Source organism: Pristis pectinata, chromosome 9 (assembly GCF_009764475.1).
Source record: "Pristis pectinata isolate sPriPec2 chromosome 9, sPriPec2.1.pri, whole genome shotgun sequence".
NCBI classification, from domain to species: domain Eukaryota; kingdom Metazoa; phylum Chordata; class Chondrichthyes; order Rhinopristiformes; family Pristidae; genus Pristis; species Pristis pectinata.
The window spans coordinates 80,679,279-80,694,705 of record NC_067413.1 but is presented as its reverse complement, the minus strand read 5'-3'; the positions used below and the strand labels follow the sequence as shown (position 1 = coordinate 80,694,705).

Below are 15,427 nucleotides of genomic sequence, written 5' to 3'. Positions count from 1 at the left end.
CAAACACACTTTTATGTGCTTAAAGCAGAATAAATTCCACAGCACTGTTGTTTCCCTTTGGCTATGTATTTTCCTCTGCTTTATATATTTATCTAAATTCCCTGCTCACTCTCAGACAAAAAGCTTTCAGACTCTGAGAACAGAACCGTCCGTTCGCTGTACCAGCCAGGATCTCCCGGTGCCCAGCCATTTTAATTGCACTTCCCATTCCTACACCGACATGTCTGTCCATGACCTCCTCCACTGCCAAGTTGAGGCTAGATGCAGACTGGAGGAACAGCACGTCATATTCCGCCTTGGTAGTCTCCAATCTGACAGCATGAACGTTGATTCCTCTAACTTCCGGTAACCACTCCCTTCTGTCCCTTCCCTTTTTTCCCTGATCCCACTGTCCCCCATCACCCTATCTCATTCTCCTTCCCCATCCTCGCCATCTGCCCATCACCCACACATTCCTCCCACTGGTTCCCCTGCCCACCTCCTTCGCTTTGTTCCATGGTCCACTCTCCTCTCCTATCAGATTCCACCTTCTTCAGGCCTTTGTCACTTCCACCTATCAACTTTTCCCATCATTCCCACACTCCTCCCTCCCTCACCTGCCCATCACCCCCCCTCACCTGGATCTACCTATCACCCACCAGCTCCTGCTCCACTCTTTCCCCCCACCTTTTTATACTGGTTATCTCCCCTCTACCTTTCCAGTCCTGATGAAGGGCCTCGATCTGAAACATCAGCTGTTCATTTCCCTCCTTAGATGCTGCCTGACCTGCTGAGTTCCTCCAGTTCCTTTGTCTGATGCTCTGAGAAACCCATGCCTAGCCTTTTTCTTTATTGTTAAGGGTCATTATAAATTTAATATCCAACAGCAGTGACTCTACCAGAGGAAGTAATCTTTCCTCATTCACTATCAAATCTGTTCATAATTTTAAATACCAAATTTTCACTGATGGTGTGAGAGCAAAAATAAACTTTACATTAATAGCATGGGGAAAACTTAAAAAGATGTAAGTTATTGGACTATACTTAAACTTACCCTTCCACGATTCATTGAGTATTGAACTATCACCCAGCAACCATATAAGTAGATTCACGAGGTCAGTCATGTCTGCCTAAACCTTTCCAGCCGTACTGAAAAAGAATAATTCTTGATTGCTTTTGAAACTGTGTTTAAAAAACATAATGATTGAGCAAGCTCAAGAGTCTGTGGTAGAGGAATTAAGGCAGAAGCTGCTCTTTTTGTTTCCTTTTCAGCCCTTCACTTACAATGGCACATAGAAATCTAACCGGTGACTGCAATGTTAACTGTGGGTGCAGGATCCATGATTATGAACCTGTCTGTGGATCAGATGGGATAACGTACTTCAGCCCTTGTTTGGCTGGCTGCTCAGTCCTTGTCAATGAAAGCACAAGGGTGAGTATTGAGTTTGAAAGCTTTTCCCTCAAAGCAATGAATGACTAAGATTCCCATATGAGTGGCAGACCTATGCACTTCAGAAAAACAGCTGGGATAATGTTGACGTTAGACTTTCACGGAAGCAATGATAAAATTGATCATTACATAGATTCTTTTGCAAACTAGCATCAGCTGATAGAATTCACATTTTGTCAAATGTTATTGAAACAATGACGTTCTGTGTTCTGAATGACGTTCTTATTAAATGAAAAATATTTGAGACCACTTATTATCTTGATCTATTTGTAAATAAGGATAGAAATAAACAAAAACTTGTTCCAAATTTTGGAGAAATGAAGAACAAGTTTCAGTGATCCACAGGCAATAGTGGCCTCATGATATTTTCCACTTTTGGTCTCAGTTGTTATGGTGGGCTGTGGAGGAGGTCACTGAAAATTTTGGGCGATTGTTTAAAACGTACAGTGGTAACTCAGAACCTGAACCACTGCTACCCAAAGTCAAAGAACACCGACTGCACACTTTACCTCAAAGACATTACAGTTGCAAAGTATCAGTATCTCACCCATCCATCCCAGAGCAATCCCTAACCCTTGTCTAATTGCCCCATCCCCATTTATCAGTGAACAGTTGTCACCACTCCCCCTCCTATGACTTCCATCTAGACCACTGATCTGCTTCTGGACTCCCCCCTTTGACTCTTCCTACCAATCCCCAGTAGGCACCTTGGTCAGCATGGATGAGTTGTTCTGAAGAGTCCATTTCCATGCTGCATTGACAGAAGGGTTGGGGCACAATTCCCCTCTCTGCAGTATCCTGCAGATTCCAACTCATCCCACTGACTGCTGAGTCTCCCTTGCACCCATGCTGTCCCACCATGACCCAGATCAGGGCCTACCTGATGTTCTCTACCCTCTTCATAGGCAAAGCCAATGAATGAAGTGCCTTTCAGTCCTGGCACACAACACCTGGAGCCTAGTCTTCTACTGAATTTAGATGTCCCTAAAATAAAATGTTAATTGATCTAGTACCCCACCCCTTTAATGTGTCCAAACATCTACTGTTAATGTCATAGAGTCAAAGAGGTATGCAGCATGGAAATGGCCTCTTCAGCCCCAACTCATCCATGCTGACCAAGATACCTGGCTGAGTGAGTCCTATCTGCCTGCATATCCCTATAAACCTGTCCAAATGTCTTTTAAGTGCCGTAATTGTACCCACCTCTACCACTTCCTCTGGCAGGTTATTTCATATATCCACTACCCTCCCTGTGAAAAACTTGTCCCTCAGGTTCCCTTTAAATCTTTCCCCTCTCACCTTAAAACTATCCCCTCTAGTTTTAGACACTCTAATCCTGGGAAAAAGATGGTGATCACCCGTCTAAACCTCTAAAAGGTTCACTCCTCAGCCTCCTTCGATGCAGGGAAAACAGCCCTAGCCTATCCAGTCTCTCATATCAGTCCTGAATATATCCTCTCTGTGAACCTTCTCTGCACTCTCTCTCTGGCTTAATCACGTCCTTCCTAAAGCATGGTGACCAGAACTGCACACAGTACTCCAGGTTCGGTCTCAGCAATGTCTTGTACAACTGTAATATGACATTCCAGTTCCTGTATCTAATGCTCCAACCAATGATAGTAAGCATGCCATACACCTTCTTCATCACTCTTTCTAGCTGTGTCGCCATTTTCAGGGAACTATGTACCTGTAACCCTTGGTCTCTCTGTTCTACACCACTCCCAAGGGCCCTGTGTATGTCCTGCTCCTGTTTAAATGCTTTAGTTCACACTTGTCTGAGTTAAATTCCATCTGCCGTTCCCTTGCCCACTTTGCCAGTTGATCTAGGTCCTGTTGTAATCTTAGATGGCCTTCTTTACTGTCCACTCTACCACTAATTTTGGTGTCATCCGCTAACTTACCAATCATGGCTCCTACATTCTCATCTTAAATCATTAATAAATATGACAAACAAGAGACCCAGCACAGATCCCTGTGGCACACCTCTGGTCACAAGCCTGCAATCTGAAAAACAACTCTTCACTACTACCCTATGACTCCCACCACCAAACCAATTTTGTATTCAATTGTCTACACATCCTGGGTCCCCTGTGATCCAACCTCCCAGACCAGCCTAACATGAGAGACCTTGTCAGCCTTGCTAAAGTCCATGTAGACAACATGTAAGCCGATAAATCCCTAAAACAAAAAAGTAAAGACTACAGCAGTTATAACTCATGCACCAACATTATAGACCTGTTGGTTTTAAAGAGGTTCTGGTAAATTATTAGAATTTATAATTAAAGAAGGAACGTATGAGCATCTAGCAAAATCTGAAACTGATTAGAGAGTCAACTTATCCAACAAACAATTCTGATTTTTTGAAAAAGTAAGTGAAGTAGTGGTCGGGAATATCTGTGCATGTATTCTTTATGGCCTACCAGAATGCATTCATTGAATTCCATGTGAGAGGTTGTTGGCTAAAGATGAAGCTCATGGAAGAAGGCAAATAGTTGACCAGGAGTTTTATTAGGCAGCAGAAGAAAAGAGGAAAAAGGTTTTTTTCAAATTGAGAAGTGAATACTGGTGTCCTTCAAAGATCCTTGCTGGGACCTCAGCTAGTCACTATATTTATTTAAGTCTTGGATAAAAGGCTCTGGGATATATCTACAAATGTTGATGTCAAAAATTGAGGATTCAGATCAGCCATGATCCAGCTGAATGGCAGAACAGGCTGGACAGATAGAATGACCTACTTCTGTTCTTATGTCTTCAAATCACTGCTGGACACCGTGAAGATGACTACTTTTAGATCCTGGATCTAGTAGTTAATTAGTGAGGACGGTTTAAATGATTGAATGACAAACCTATGTAGCTCATTTATGTACGAGTAATCTTTCTCATTATAAACTGTCATTAGAGATAGTTTTCTTAAATCTGTTGACCTTGCAAAGTAGAAATCTGTGGGGCACTGGTTTTAACTCATTCATTGATCCAGTGTCCAAGGGAAATAATTACTAACTGAAGAAAAGAAAAGGATAATAACTGATGTTGTGATGTAAGTAGAGTCCCTGCAAATATGTAAGTGTTATGGAAATAGAGAATAGCTATAAACCAATATAATGTAACAGTGGATTTCCCTTTCGTAATGGAGCTTTGTTTTACAGCAAAAATGGCAAAAGTTGCTGTCATTTCCTTCATGAGTTGTCTTACTAGAGTTGGGTGTGTTTTGTAGGGTAGGAGATAAATTATAATATAGTTCCATTTTATTATTATTGCTTTATGTGTTAACTAACTCAGAATTCTTGCAGTGACTGAAGTAAACTTTAATTAATTTCCGGCAGTACTCCTTCCTGAAGATCAATTATGTTTTTTTTACAGATGAGGAACTACACTGACTGTGCCTGTGTTCAAAGTCGGCAAGTGATAACCCCACCTACAGTTGGGCAGAGAAATCAGCTCCGATTGGTTATTGTGAAAACATATCTGAATGAGAATGGGTATGCAGTATCTGGCAAGTGTGAGCGGACATGCAATACCCTGATCCCTTTTCTAGTATTTCTCTTCATCGTCACACTAATTACAGCTTGTGCACAGCCATCAGTAATCATAGTAACACTCAGGTAAGAACTCCCTGTTGTTAAAGGGAACCAACCATGTGTGCCAGCTCACGCAGTAGTAGAAAAATATATGAAGCTTTTCATTTGTTGTCACATGATGTCTTAGAGCAATTTACAGTCCTGATCCTGCCACCCTCATTATTATTAATAATATCAAGCAAGTTATGTCCATTTAGAAAACACCTAACGTAAACATTTCAGTCCTCATTTGAAATCATATAGACAAATTGTGTGTCTTTATGTTCAGATCAAACTAATCTACTACCACATGCAACATTGTAAAGCAAGCACACCCTAAAACTGTGTCATTTACTGCAGCCATACCAGTGAAAGGATTTATTCAGAGCTCTCAGATTTCCTTCTTAACCATGAAATTCATTTAAAACAAACTAGCCAAGGCTTGCATGGGGAAGCTATTTCCTGTTCCAGATACTTGCCTGGTACTTTCCATAGCAGGACAGAATTGGAACCACTACTGTCCTTGATGTGCAGCATTAAATGTAAAGGCACCGTAGCGTAGCGGTTAGCGCGACGCTATTACAGCGCCAATGATTGGGGTTCGATTCCCGTCGCTGTCTGTAAGGAGTTTGTACGTTCTCCCGTGTCTGCGTGGGTTTCCTCCGGGTGCTCCGGTTTCCTCCCACATTGCAAAGATGTATGGGTAGGTTAATTTGGGGTTAAAATGGGCGGCGCGGACTTGTTGGGCCGGAAGGGCCTGTTACCACGCTGTAAATAAAATGAAATTAAAAATTATAAGTATGATGCTTATTTCATGATGGGAATCGAAGCAATGCTTATTTCCATACGGTGACTATTTGTTGGCCATTTCAGCCTATATAGCATTTGTGCATTTTGAAGATTTTACTGTACTATCAACTACAGCAGGGATGATGGTGCAAGAAGGGTCAGAAAGAGGCGTACATTAAGAACTAACGTGGGAGCTTGTGGCATTGATGATAGGCATGGGGATCGGGCACAAAGGACATGATACACAAGCTGCAAGATTGCAGTTCATTATTTCAAGCATCAGCAAGAGGAAGTTATCAAGGAAAAAAGGAGACAATGTAAGGCTTTTACTCTTAGCACATAACTGAATCAACATGAAATGTGTGGCTGCAGTTGTAAATTAAAGGTTAGCTTTGCATAACACAAAAGAGTTCAAAGATGGAGAATCATTGTGCCCACAGCACAGTTCATGCTGGTAGAATTCTGTAATTTGCAGGCCACTGTCCTTTTTTTAAATGTAGTCTGAAACTCTTCTCAAGGGTGCTCCTACTTTGCTGGTGTAACTTTGCTGGTGTAACTTCACTGGAAGTGGGAATGAAACTTTGTGCCTGTGCAGTGAAGTGGTGGGGGTTATGGGAGAGACAGAAGTGAAGAAGCATTTTAGTCCTTATGTCCCAACCATCGTGGTGTGGGGTACTCTTGATGGACAGCTGGTCATTCTCTCCCCATCACTTCCATGTGTCTGTATGTAAGGCTGACATATCAATGCATGCTGTATGATTCTTGAATAATAACTCAAGCCAAACAAAACATTGTTCACTTATTTTTAAAACATACTTATATCCTTAAAATTATTTTTTGAACTTTAACAGCCTTGTTGGTTCCCCTCCAAATGATACTATGTAAGTTATAAGCAATCAGAGGTTTGCAAAATAACTATGGAAGCAAAACCCATAGTTGTAGACATTTCCATCATCCAGTATCAATAGCCATTTCCCCTGTCTTAAGTCATTCCTCTGTCAGCACAGCCCCACAATGAATACCATAAAAATCAGATGTGATGGAGATACCTTCTTTATGTATGATGATACTGAGGACAGGAATAAAATGTTGAATTGTTTTGTGCGTTATTCCCACTATCTAGCTAATAGGTCAAAATGAAAATTAAAAAAAAAACAGACAATGGAAATCTGAAATAAAAACAGAAAACACTGGAAAACCTCAGCGGGCCAGGCAGCATCTGTTGAAAGAGAAATAGTCGGCGTTTCAGGTCTGAGATCCTTCATCAGAACTCAGAAAGAAAGAAGCAAATTAATCTAGGTAGCAGGGAAGGTGGGGAAGAGCAGTGGGCGGAACAAAGGGAATTTCTGGATCTGTTTTCTTCTCTAGGGAAGGAAACCAGCTGGTTCGAACTGTCTCCGGCCCCGTCCTATGTTAGCATGACTGTTAACTGATGTGCCCTAACAAGTACTGTTGTATATGTTCTTGCACCATGCAGGAGATCTAGGATGATCTTCCCAGGCCACTCACCCTGAGAACACTAAAGAAATGCTGTGTTGTTAATCTCTTTTATTGACCTCTAGCCACTGCCTTGTTTTAAATCAGTAAATCTCATAATTGTTGGAGCCTGTAATGTTGAAGATTCTGGTTATTTGGGCACAACTGTATTTTGTTCTGCCCTCCCAACTACATTATGACTGCCAGGTACACATTCACAGTTACCAAGGTGAAAAGTAATGCTTGGATACATTATGCAGTATGAATTTTCATGGCTTAATTGAACAAATTAAATTAAAAAACTTTCTATTTTAGGTCTGTAGAAGATCAGGAAAGACCTTTTGCGCTGGGCATGCAATTTGTTCTCTTACGAACTCTTGGTAAGTAACTAGGTTATGTGGGCTGGTAGTTATATATATTTTAAAATCCAGTAGAAATATTTTATAATATGTATCATTTCAGAGCAAGGCATGGGTCAATGATTCCTCAATGGGTCATTTTTTTTGGTTTAATTAGATGTGGTTAATTCAAACTCTGGGTGAGTGAAATCGAGAAGTTGAAGACTTACTGAAAAATCCCATGGCAATATTTTGAAGAAGAAAACAGAGTAGAGGAGCTGGGCAATGAAATATTTTTATGGTGCCCTTCACAAAACCTGGATGGCCCAAATTGTGTTAGCTCCAATAAATTACTTTTTAAGTGTAGTCTCTGTATTGATGTAGTTTCCAACAGATCCCACATCCTGTTAAACTGATATTGGTAGAAGGATGAATATTGGCCAGGACACCGGGATAGCAACCGCCATTCCCTTTGACTCTTCAGAACACTGCTATGGGATCTTTAGTACTTTTGTAACTTTGCTTCCTGGATGACAAACCACATCAGGAGGGCAGGGAGAGGAAAGTTTGGCTGCGTTGCACATCTTTCACACTCCTTTTCATCCAGTGTCAAATATCAGATAGTTTTGTTAAAACTGTATGATCCTCCATGCACAACTTCTCACCCTGTCTTCCATCCAGGTGATGTTGAAGATCAAGTGGCAATTTATGTTGATTGATAAGCCTGTTCCTGAATTTACTAACAGATTTTTATTTAATTATATTTGGTTAGATGAAGGAGCTAGAGAAACTGGGGTTGTTCTCCTTTGAGCAAAGAAGTTTAAGGGGTGAAGAAAAAGCAAAAAATAGCAGATACTGTAAAGCTAAAATAAAAATTGAAAAGGCTGGAAATATTCAGCAGTTTGGGCAGCATCTGTGGAGAGAGAAATAGGATCAGCGTTTCAGGTCAATGACCTTTCATTAGAATTGGTTAAGATATGTTAGAGGTGTTCAAAGTATGGAAGGGCTTTGATGGAGTAAATAAGGAAAACACACTTCCCACTGGCAGAAGGATATAGATTTACAGTAATTGTAGCAGAGCCAGAGATGATGAGAGGAAAGGCATTTTCATCCCAGACATTCTGATGATGTGATGTGCAATGCCTAATACTGCAGGGGCAGAAGATTCTGCAATATTTTTAAAGATGGAAATAGTTTTTTGAACTATTTGAAAAGGAGAAAAAAATGGAAGGCTATGGAGAAAGAGTAAGGAAGCAGGCTTTTCGATCCAGCACAGGGACAGATGGGCTGAATAGCCTTTTGTGCCGGATCAATCTCAGATTTGAACTGCAGCTGAGTAGAAACTGCCTGATACAAATCATACCCGAGTTTGAGCATTACCATGGTGCCATCATCTGACAACCAAATGACATTGCATCACAATTACTGATTTTCTTTCCATTTGTTCGTGGGAAGTCAGTGCCACTGGCAAGACTAGCCATCATTGCTCATCCCTAGTTGCTCTTGAAAAGGTGGTACTTTGTTGAGTTACTGCAGTCAGTGTAGTGAAGACACACCCTTAATAATGTTGGGTGGGGTTCTTCAGGATATTGACCAAACCAGAATAAATGAATGTGTGTCCAGTTGAAGATGATGCATGCCTTGAGGGCAAATTGATGTTGATGCTTCCTGTTTTGTTGCTCTTGTCCTTCAAGATGATGGAAGTTGTGAATTTGGGCGTATGTGTTGAAGACCCTTGGAGTTACTAAATTTTATCTTGTAGATGGTACACCCTGCAGCAGTGGTGCATCAGTGGTGGAGGGATGAATCCATCCTTCCTCAGTATACAGAACACATGCTGCATATGACACTAATGCCCATTCAAACTCCTTCAAAGCACATCTACAAGATGGCTTACACCCGGACTAAAGTGCTAAAGTGAAGCCCATGTGGTTTCCAATGGGGGTGCCACAAAAACTGTTCTGTCTTTGCTATGTTGATCACTGGGAAGGACGTCAGACTCTAAAGGGACTCTCTCCATCAAAATCACAGTACAGCTGGATAGAAGTCTGGATGTCAGGGGAAACATGAGGGAGAGGAGAGGATGGCAACCTGCTGTCCTGCATACCTCCCACACAATTGTCTGCCCCGAAGGAATCCTGTGCTGCATTTGGCCCCACATCACTGCAGGGTACTGGATGATTAATCGGACAGGTATTGCAGCATATAGCTCACAATATGTGCATAATATAAAAGGGTTACAGTCAGTTTGGACCTATCAGTGTGGAGATTTCAAATATCCCTAGCATTGAAAATCGAGGTGTGTGCAAGGCATCATTGTTAGATTGGAGACCCTTTAATTGACATCTCCTTGGTCATCTCAGCATGATTTGCTCCTGGTTCATTTTTGACTGTTCAACAAAGTGTGTAGTTTGGGGAATTATGGGAAAGAATCACTTGCATCAAAGTACTTAACATCTGACTTGTAGCCAAAGTAATTATGTAACTGGTTCAGTTTCTGGACAGTGATGATCCTCAGCATCTTCATGGTGGGGGATTTGTTGAGTCTTTTTCTGGTTGGCAAGATGTAATGAGTAATGTGCTATTGGAATCAGTTCTAGGAGCTCAACGTTTTACAATTTATATCAATGACTTGGATTGGTTCCTAAGGTATGGTTGCTAAATTTGCTGATGATGCAAAGAGAAGTAGGAACATAAGCAGGGATATAAGGAGACTACAAAGGGATATGGATAGGTTAAGTGAATGAGTAAAGAACAGCAAATGGAGTATAATGTTGGAAAGTGTGAAATTGTTCATTTTGGCAGAAAAATATAAAAAAGGATATTACCTAAATGGTGAGAGATTGAAGAGATCTGAGGCGCGGAGGATCAGCGTGACCTAATGAATGATTCCCAGAAGATTAGTGTGTAGATACAGTATATAATCAGGAAAGCTAACAGAATGTTATCACTTATTGCTAGTGGAATTGAAAGCCAATGTATGGAGGTTATACTTTGGTTATACAGGGGATTGGTAATTATATACAGTATAGGTTCCTTATTTAAGAAAGGATTTTAATGCACTGGAAGCAGTTCAGACCAAGTTTACATGACTAATGCCTGGAATAAGTGCATTGTCTATTGAGGAACGTTTGGACAGGCTAGGTATCTATCCACGAGTGTTTAGAAGAGGGAGAGGGAACTTGATATAAGATCTTGAGAGGTACTGACAGGGTGGATGTGGAGAGGATGCTTCCTTTTGCAAGATAATCTACAACTTAGTGTCCCTGTTTAAAAATAAGAGCTCTCTTGTTTAAGACAAAGATGATGCAATTTTTTTACTCTCTGAAGATCGTGAATCTTTAGAGCACTTCTTCAATGGGTGGTGGAATTCACATATTTGAATATTGGTAAGGCAGAAGTTGATAAATTCATGATGGGCTGAAAGGTTATGACAGTAGACTGAAAAGCAAAGTTGAGGTTATAATTAGAACAACTATGATCTTATTAAGTGTTGAAGCAGGTTTGAGGACCCAAGCGGCCTACTCTGCTTCCAGTTTGTATGTTTATATGTAATGGCAGATGAGGTCCCTATTTATTATCTGACAGTTGTGTGGCATGATTATTACTCGCCACATATTACAGGTCTTTCTGTATGTGGAATCTCTCACCTTACAATGGAGGAAGCATGAGAGCATAAGAAGTAGGAGTGGGAGTAGGTCAAGCTTGCTTCACCATTTGACATGATCATGGTTGATCATGTGCCTCAACTTCACTTTCTTGCCCCTTCCCCTTATCCTGTGATTTCCTTTGAGTTAATAATAAGGATGGTTGGGCCTAGTTCATTGCCCTGCACAGTTCCCACAACAGTGTCCTACTGTTGACCTGATTGGCCTAAAACAACTACAGCTATCTTCCCAATTGCTAGGTGACACACTATCCATATAAGAGTTTTTCCCTTGATCTGTGTTAACTTCAATTTTAATGGGGTTCCTTGAAGATAAATTTGATCAAATGCTGCTTTGATGTCAAGGGAAGTGACTCTCTCCTCACATCTGGAGTTTAGCTCTTTTGGATCAAAACTGAAAGAGGTCCCATATAGAGTTGTCCTGGTAGAGCACAATCTAAGCAGTTGTGACGAGGTTTTTGGTAAATTCCAAGTGATAACACTGTCGACGACTTTGTTGATAATTGAGAGTAGACTGGTGAGGTAGTAATTGACAAGATAAATTATTTAAATGATTTTAAATGTTTAATATTTTAAAAAATATTGGTGGATTTTGTGACCCAGATTTTAATAATTTTTCCCATGATAAAAATCTGCAAATTTAATGCTGAAAAATGTTGGTTAATAGGTATATGAATTGAGCTCTGCATTTAATGTTAAGTTTAAATATCTGTGATGTATTTTATTGGCCGTAAATAAATGTTAGTGTTTATCATCTGAGAACAGTCTTTTTTGATCAGAAAAATATGGTTCCAGCTCCCATGGAGGTCCGTTGGAGCCCGACCTTCCATTGCAGTGTGTGAGTTTTCAGCACTAGAGGAAACATAAACCAAAAAGAGGATTAAAGATCCCACAACAGTGCTTGGAGAGGAATAAAGTGCAAAATGTGACTAACATTCCTCCCTTAACCAAATACTACCAAAAGATGACTTGTGCTATTCACTGACTTTACAGGCACAAGCACAAGCACATCAAAAGCAATTCTCTGAGTGGAGTATATTGAGATGTTTTCATAGAGGTACAAATTAATGTAATTATAGTGGAAGAATTACTCTGAGCTCGGCAGACAGCAGTTGTTTTGCTGACGCCACAGCTATTTATAAGGTTTTAATGACATTCCATTACTGTTACAGCAAAAGTTGGATGTGTCTTCCAGCTCTTCAAAGTTAAATTTGCACTTGATTGCTCAACCAAAGATTAAAACTGCACACGTGAAAAGTGAGGTTTTGAATCTTTCAGTGTCCAGGTTATGTATATGCATATACCAGTCATGTTTTGAAGCATGTTTTTGGCATGCTTATTCAGAAGTTTTAAAGCTGACAAAATGTACACATGAAATCTGTTCTGATCTGACATCCCCCTCTGAAATTATTATCATGATTAACTTATAATTACATCATTTGCTGTATCACAGTGAAAAATTACACTGTATTCCATAAAATTGGATATCAATTGTCTTGAAACATTGGTTAGTGGTGTCAGCATGCAGTTACTGAACAACAGGATTCAGCCCTTCCAGTTTATGAAAGATGCATATAGATTGCATTGAAAGCCTGTCCTTCAAATTAACATTTTAATTATTCTGGTATGCAAGTGGTTTAGTCAACCTGTTATGCTTCCATTGCATAACTGTTGCTTATCTAGAGCCATCAAAACATCTCAGGATAGATTGCAAGCATCTTTATGCCGCTTTTAATAGCTTTTTTGTTTTATTGCCAGTTTGATATTTGCATTAAACAAATGTTTTCTTAATAAGTATATTTTATACTCTACTGGAGTTTCTTAATTTGACTGTAACCATTTTGTTGCTTCCAGCTTACATTCCAACTCCAATTTACTTCGGAGCTGTGATTGACACAACTTGCATGCTTTGGCAACAGGAATGTGGCATTGTCGGCTCCTGCTGGGAATACGATGTGACTTCCTTCAGATTTGTCTACTTTGGACTGGCAGCTGGCCTCAAGTTTGCCGGCTTTGTTTTTATCTTTTTTGCCTGGCATTCAATCAAGCAGAAAGAAAACCATTTGCAAAGGTGGCGACGGAGAGCCTCACCCATAAGCACTGTCAGTGAACTGCTCAGTAACCCAGGGACCCACCACAACTATGCACAGACTCGATCATGTCCTACCTTTCAAATAAGAGCTGAACACAATGAATACCTACCACAGTCTGGAACAGTTCAACATGTAGCATAGACATTACCTGATATCCCAGGAAACAGTAATATACACAGCTAAGAACACTGAACGATATGATGGTTGACACAGGTGAATTCATATATATGTTGTCTTAGGGAATTAGTTGTCAAAAAATTACTGATGGTTGTTCTGAAGTTTAGTTCTTTGACAAAAGCACCATTTGGAAAGTTTCTCCAGGTAAACAACAAAACCTGTGCCTTTTTAATTTAAAAAATGATGTCCACTGACTAAAGAAAACAGATAATCGTATCAATTATGGCACACTGGAGGGCTGGATACCTCAATGTGATTAGAATTCTCAGATAACTTGTGTCATTTTTAATCTTATGGAGTGACGATTTGCATTCAAGAGTCAATTTAAACTTTCAATTTTTGAAAGAATAAGAAACAGATGAACAAACTTCCATAACATTTTTAAAAAATAAGTTCTATTTTGATCTGTTGCGGATCATTAGAAACTTCTACATGTTCCAAGATACAAAGTGGGTAAATTTTTACCTTGGTAGGTTTGACATTAAAATGAGGTCTGTTCCCTATTATAGGACCTGCAAGACTGTGAGCTTTATGGTTACTTCCGTAAGGAGCAATCAGACAGCAAGCTTAAAATCTATCCCCATATCTCTGAACTGAGCCTAATACATTGTGTGTAAATGGCCATCTTTTAACATAATTATATAAAAATCTTGTGAAACATATTGCAAGACAGTAAATTCCAGCACTTTGTAAAAGTAAGTTAAAAATATTGCAAAAGTTGGAAAAATGAATTGGAGTTTGACTGACAGGTTGCACACTTCCAGCAGTTTTCTGTTCCTGTTATCTGTAATGTTGATGTGCCTGGAACTTGTGCCTTTGCCACAGACAGGTTGACCCGGAGACTTAAATTCCAGAAGTTCTAGTGCTTACCAGGAGGTGGCAATAATGACCTAGTTCAGAGAGGCACCACTTATGCTCAGAACAGGGTCAAACTCTTAATCTCCAACACTAACTGTTAGTGTGACAACACTTGGTATTGCTGTCACCTCCTGCTGGAAATGGTTGTGAAAAGGACATGTGGATGCTTCGTAAGAAATAAAAACGAAGTTCATTGAAAACAGCATATTTACCATATCTGTAAAGAGGAAAGACAGATCAATTTTTAGCTGCAGTTTTACAAATTCTGAAATGCTAACTTCTCTCTTTCAGATCTGACAGATCTGCTGTGTATCTTGAGCATCTTTCTGTGTTTTGTATCAGTGGATACTGTGTGGCCTATAGGATATCAGCCTGTTATTTAGCATGGGACAAAGTAAAGGATGGTAACAGTAAAAGTAAATGGAAATGACTATACCAAGTTAAGCCATTGCTAGTCAACCCAACTTTATTCATAAATGTAATCTGATGTATTGATACTGTGCACTGAATTTTAATGTTCCAAAACTATGGAAGCTGAAGGATACAGTAGGACCCAGGAAATCCAACCGTTTCTGCAACGTGTTTATTAGTTGTTTTGTAACCAAGCTACTGTATTAACCTTTTATTTCTGTTTTTTTTCCATCAATTAGATTGAGCAGGCATGATTCAGTTGGCCCCCACCCCACCCCACACAATTACCTTGTAGGTATGCTCATCACTGTTTGTCTGCATTTCCTCACATCCCATCAGTGCAGCCACTGCTGACACTGAGCCCCACCTTCTTATTCACCCGCAACAAATGTTCTTCAATTCATGCACTCAACACTCTCACATTTATGGCTCCTCCTTCCCAATTTACAGAAGACAATGTAGCGCAGCAGGGAGAGGGAGAGAACCAGAGATGACCTCAACATCTTTCACGTCTTACATCTGTAGGGGGGGTAGTGCCAGATGTCAGAATGATTGGTCATTAAAGATGTGCAGATGAGACCCCTCTGTTGCCTGATGCCAGGTTTCAGTTTTATCCAGCCATATAGCACGCA

The 15,427-nt window shown here is 40.1% G+C and overlaps 1 protein-coding gene across 2 annotated transcripts in view; it reads left to right on the top strand.

The window, feature by feature from the left end:
- Window positions 1-13,973, top strand: part of LOC127574236 (solute carrier organic anion transporter family member 5A1) — a 125,081-nt gene extending 111,108 nt beyond the window's left edge. For both annotated transcript variants that reach the window (XM_052023060.1, XM_052023059.1), the window contains 4 exons: window positions 1,252-1,411; window positions 4,790-5,031; window positions 7,567-7,631; window positions 13,111-13,973. In XM_052023060.1, the coding sequence (XP_051879020.1) occupies window positions 1,252-1,411; window positions 4,790-5,031; window positions 7,567-7,631; window positions 13,111-13,490 (847 nt within the window). In that variant the 3' untranslated portion in view covers window positions 13,491-13,973. The remainder of the gene's footprint in view (window positions 1-1,251; window positions 1,412-4,789; window positions 5,032-7,566; window positions 7,632-13,110) is intronic.
- Window positions 13,974-15,427: the final 1,454 nt, after the last annotated feature.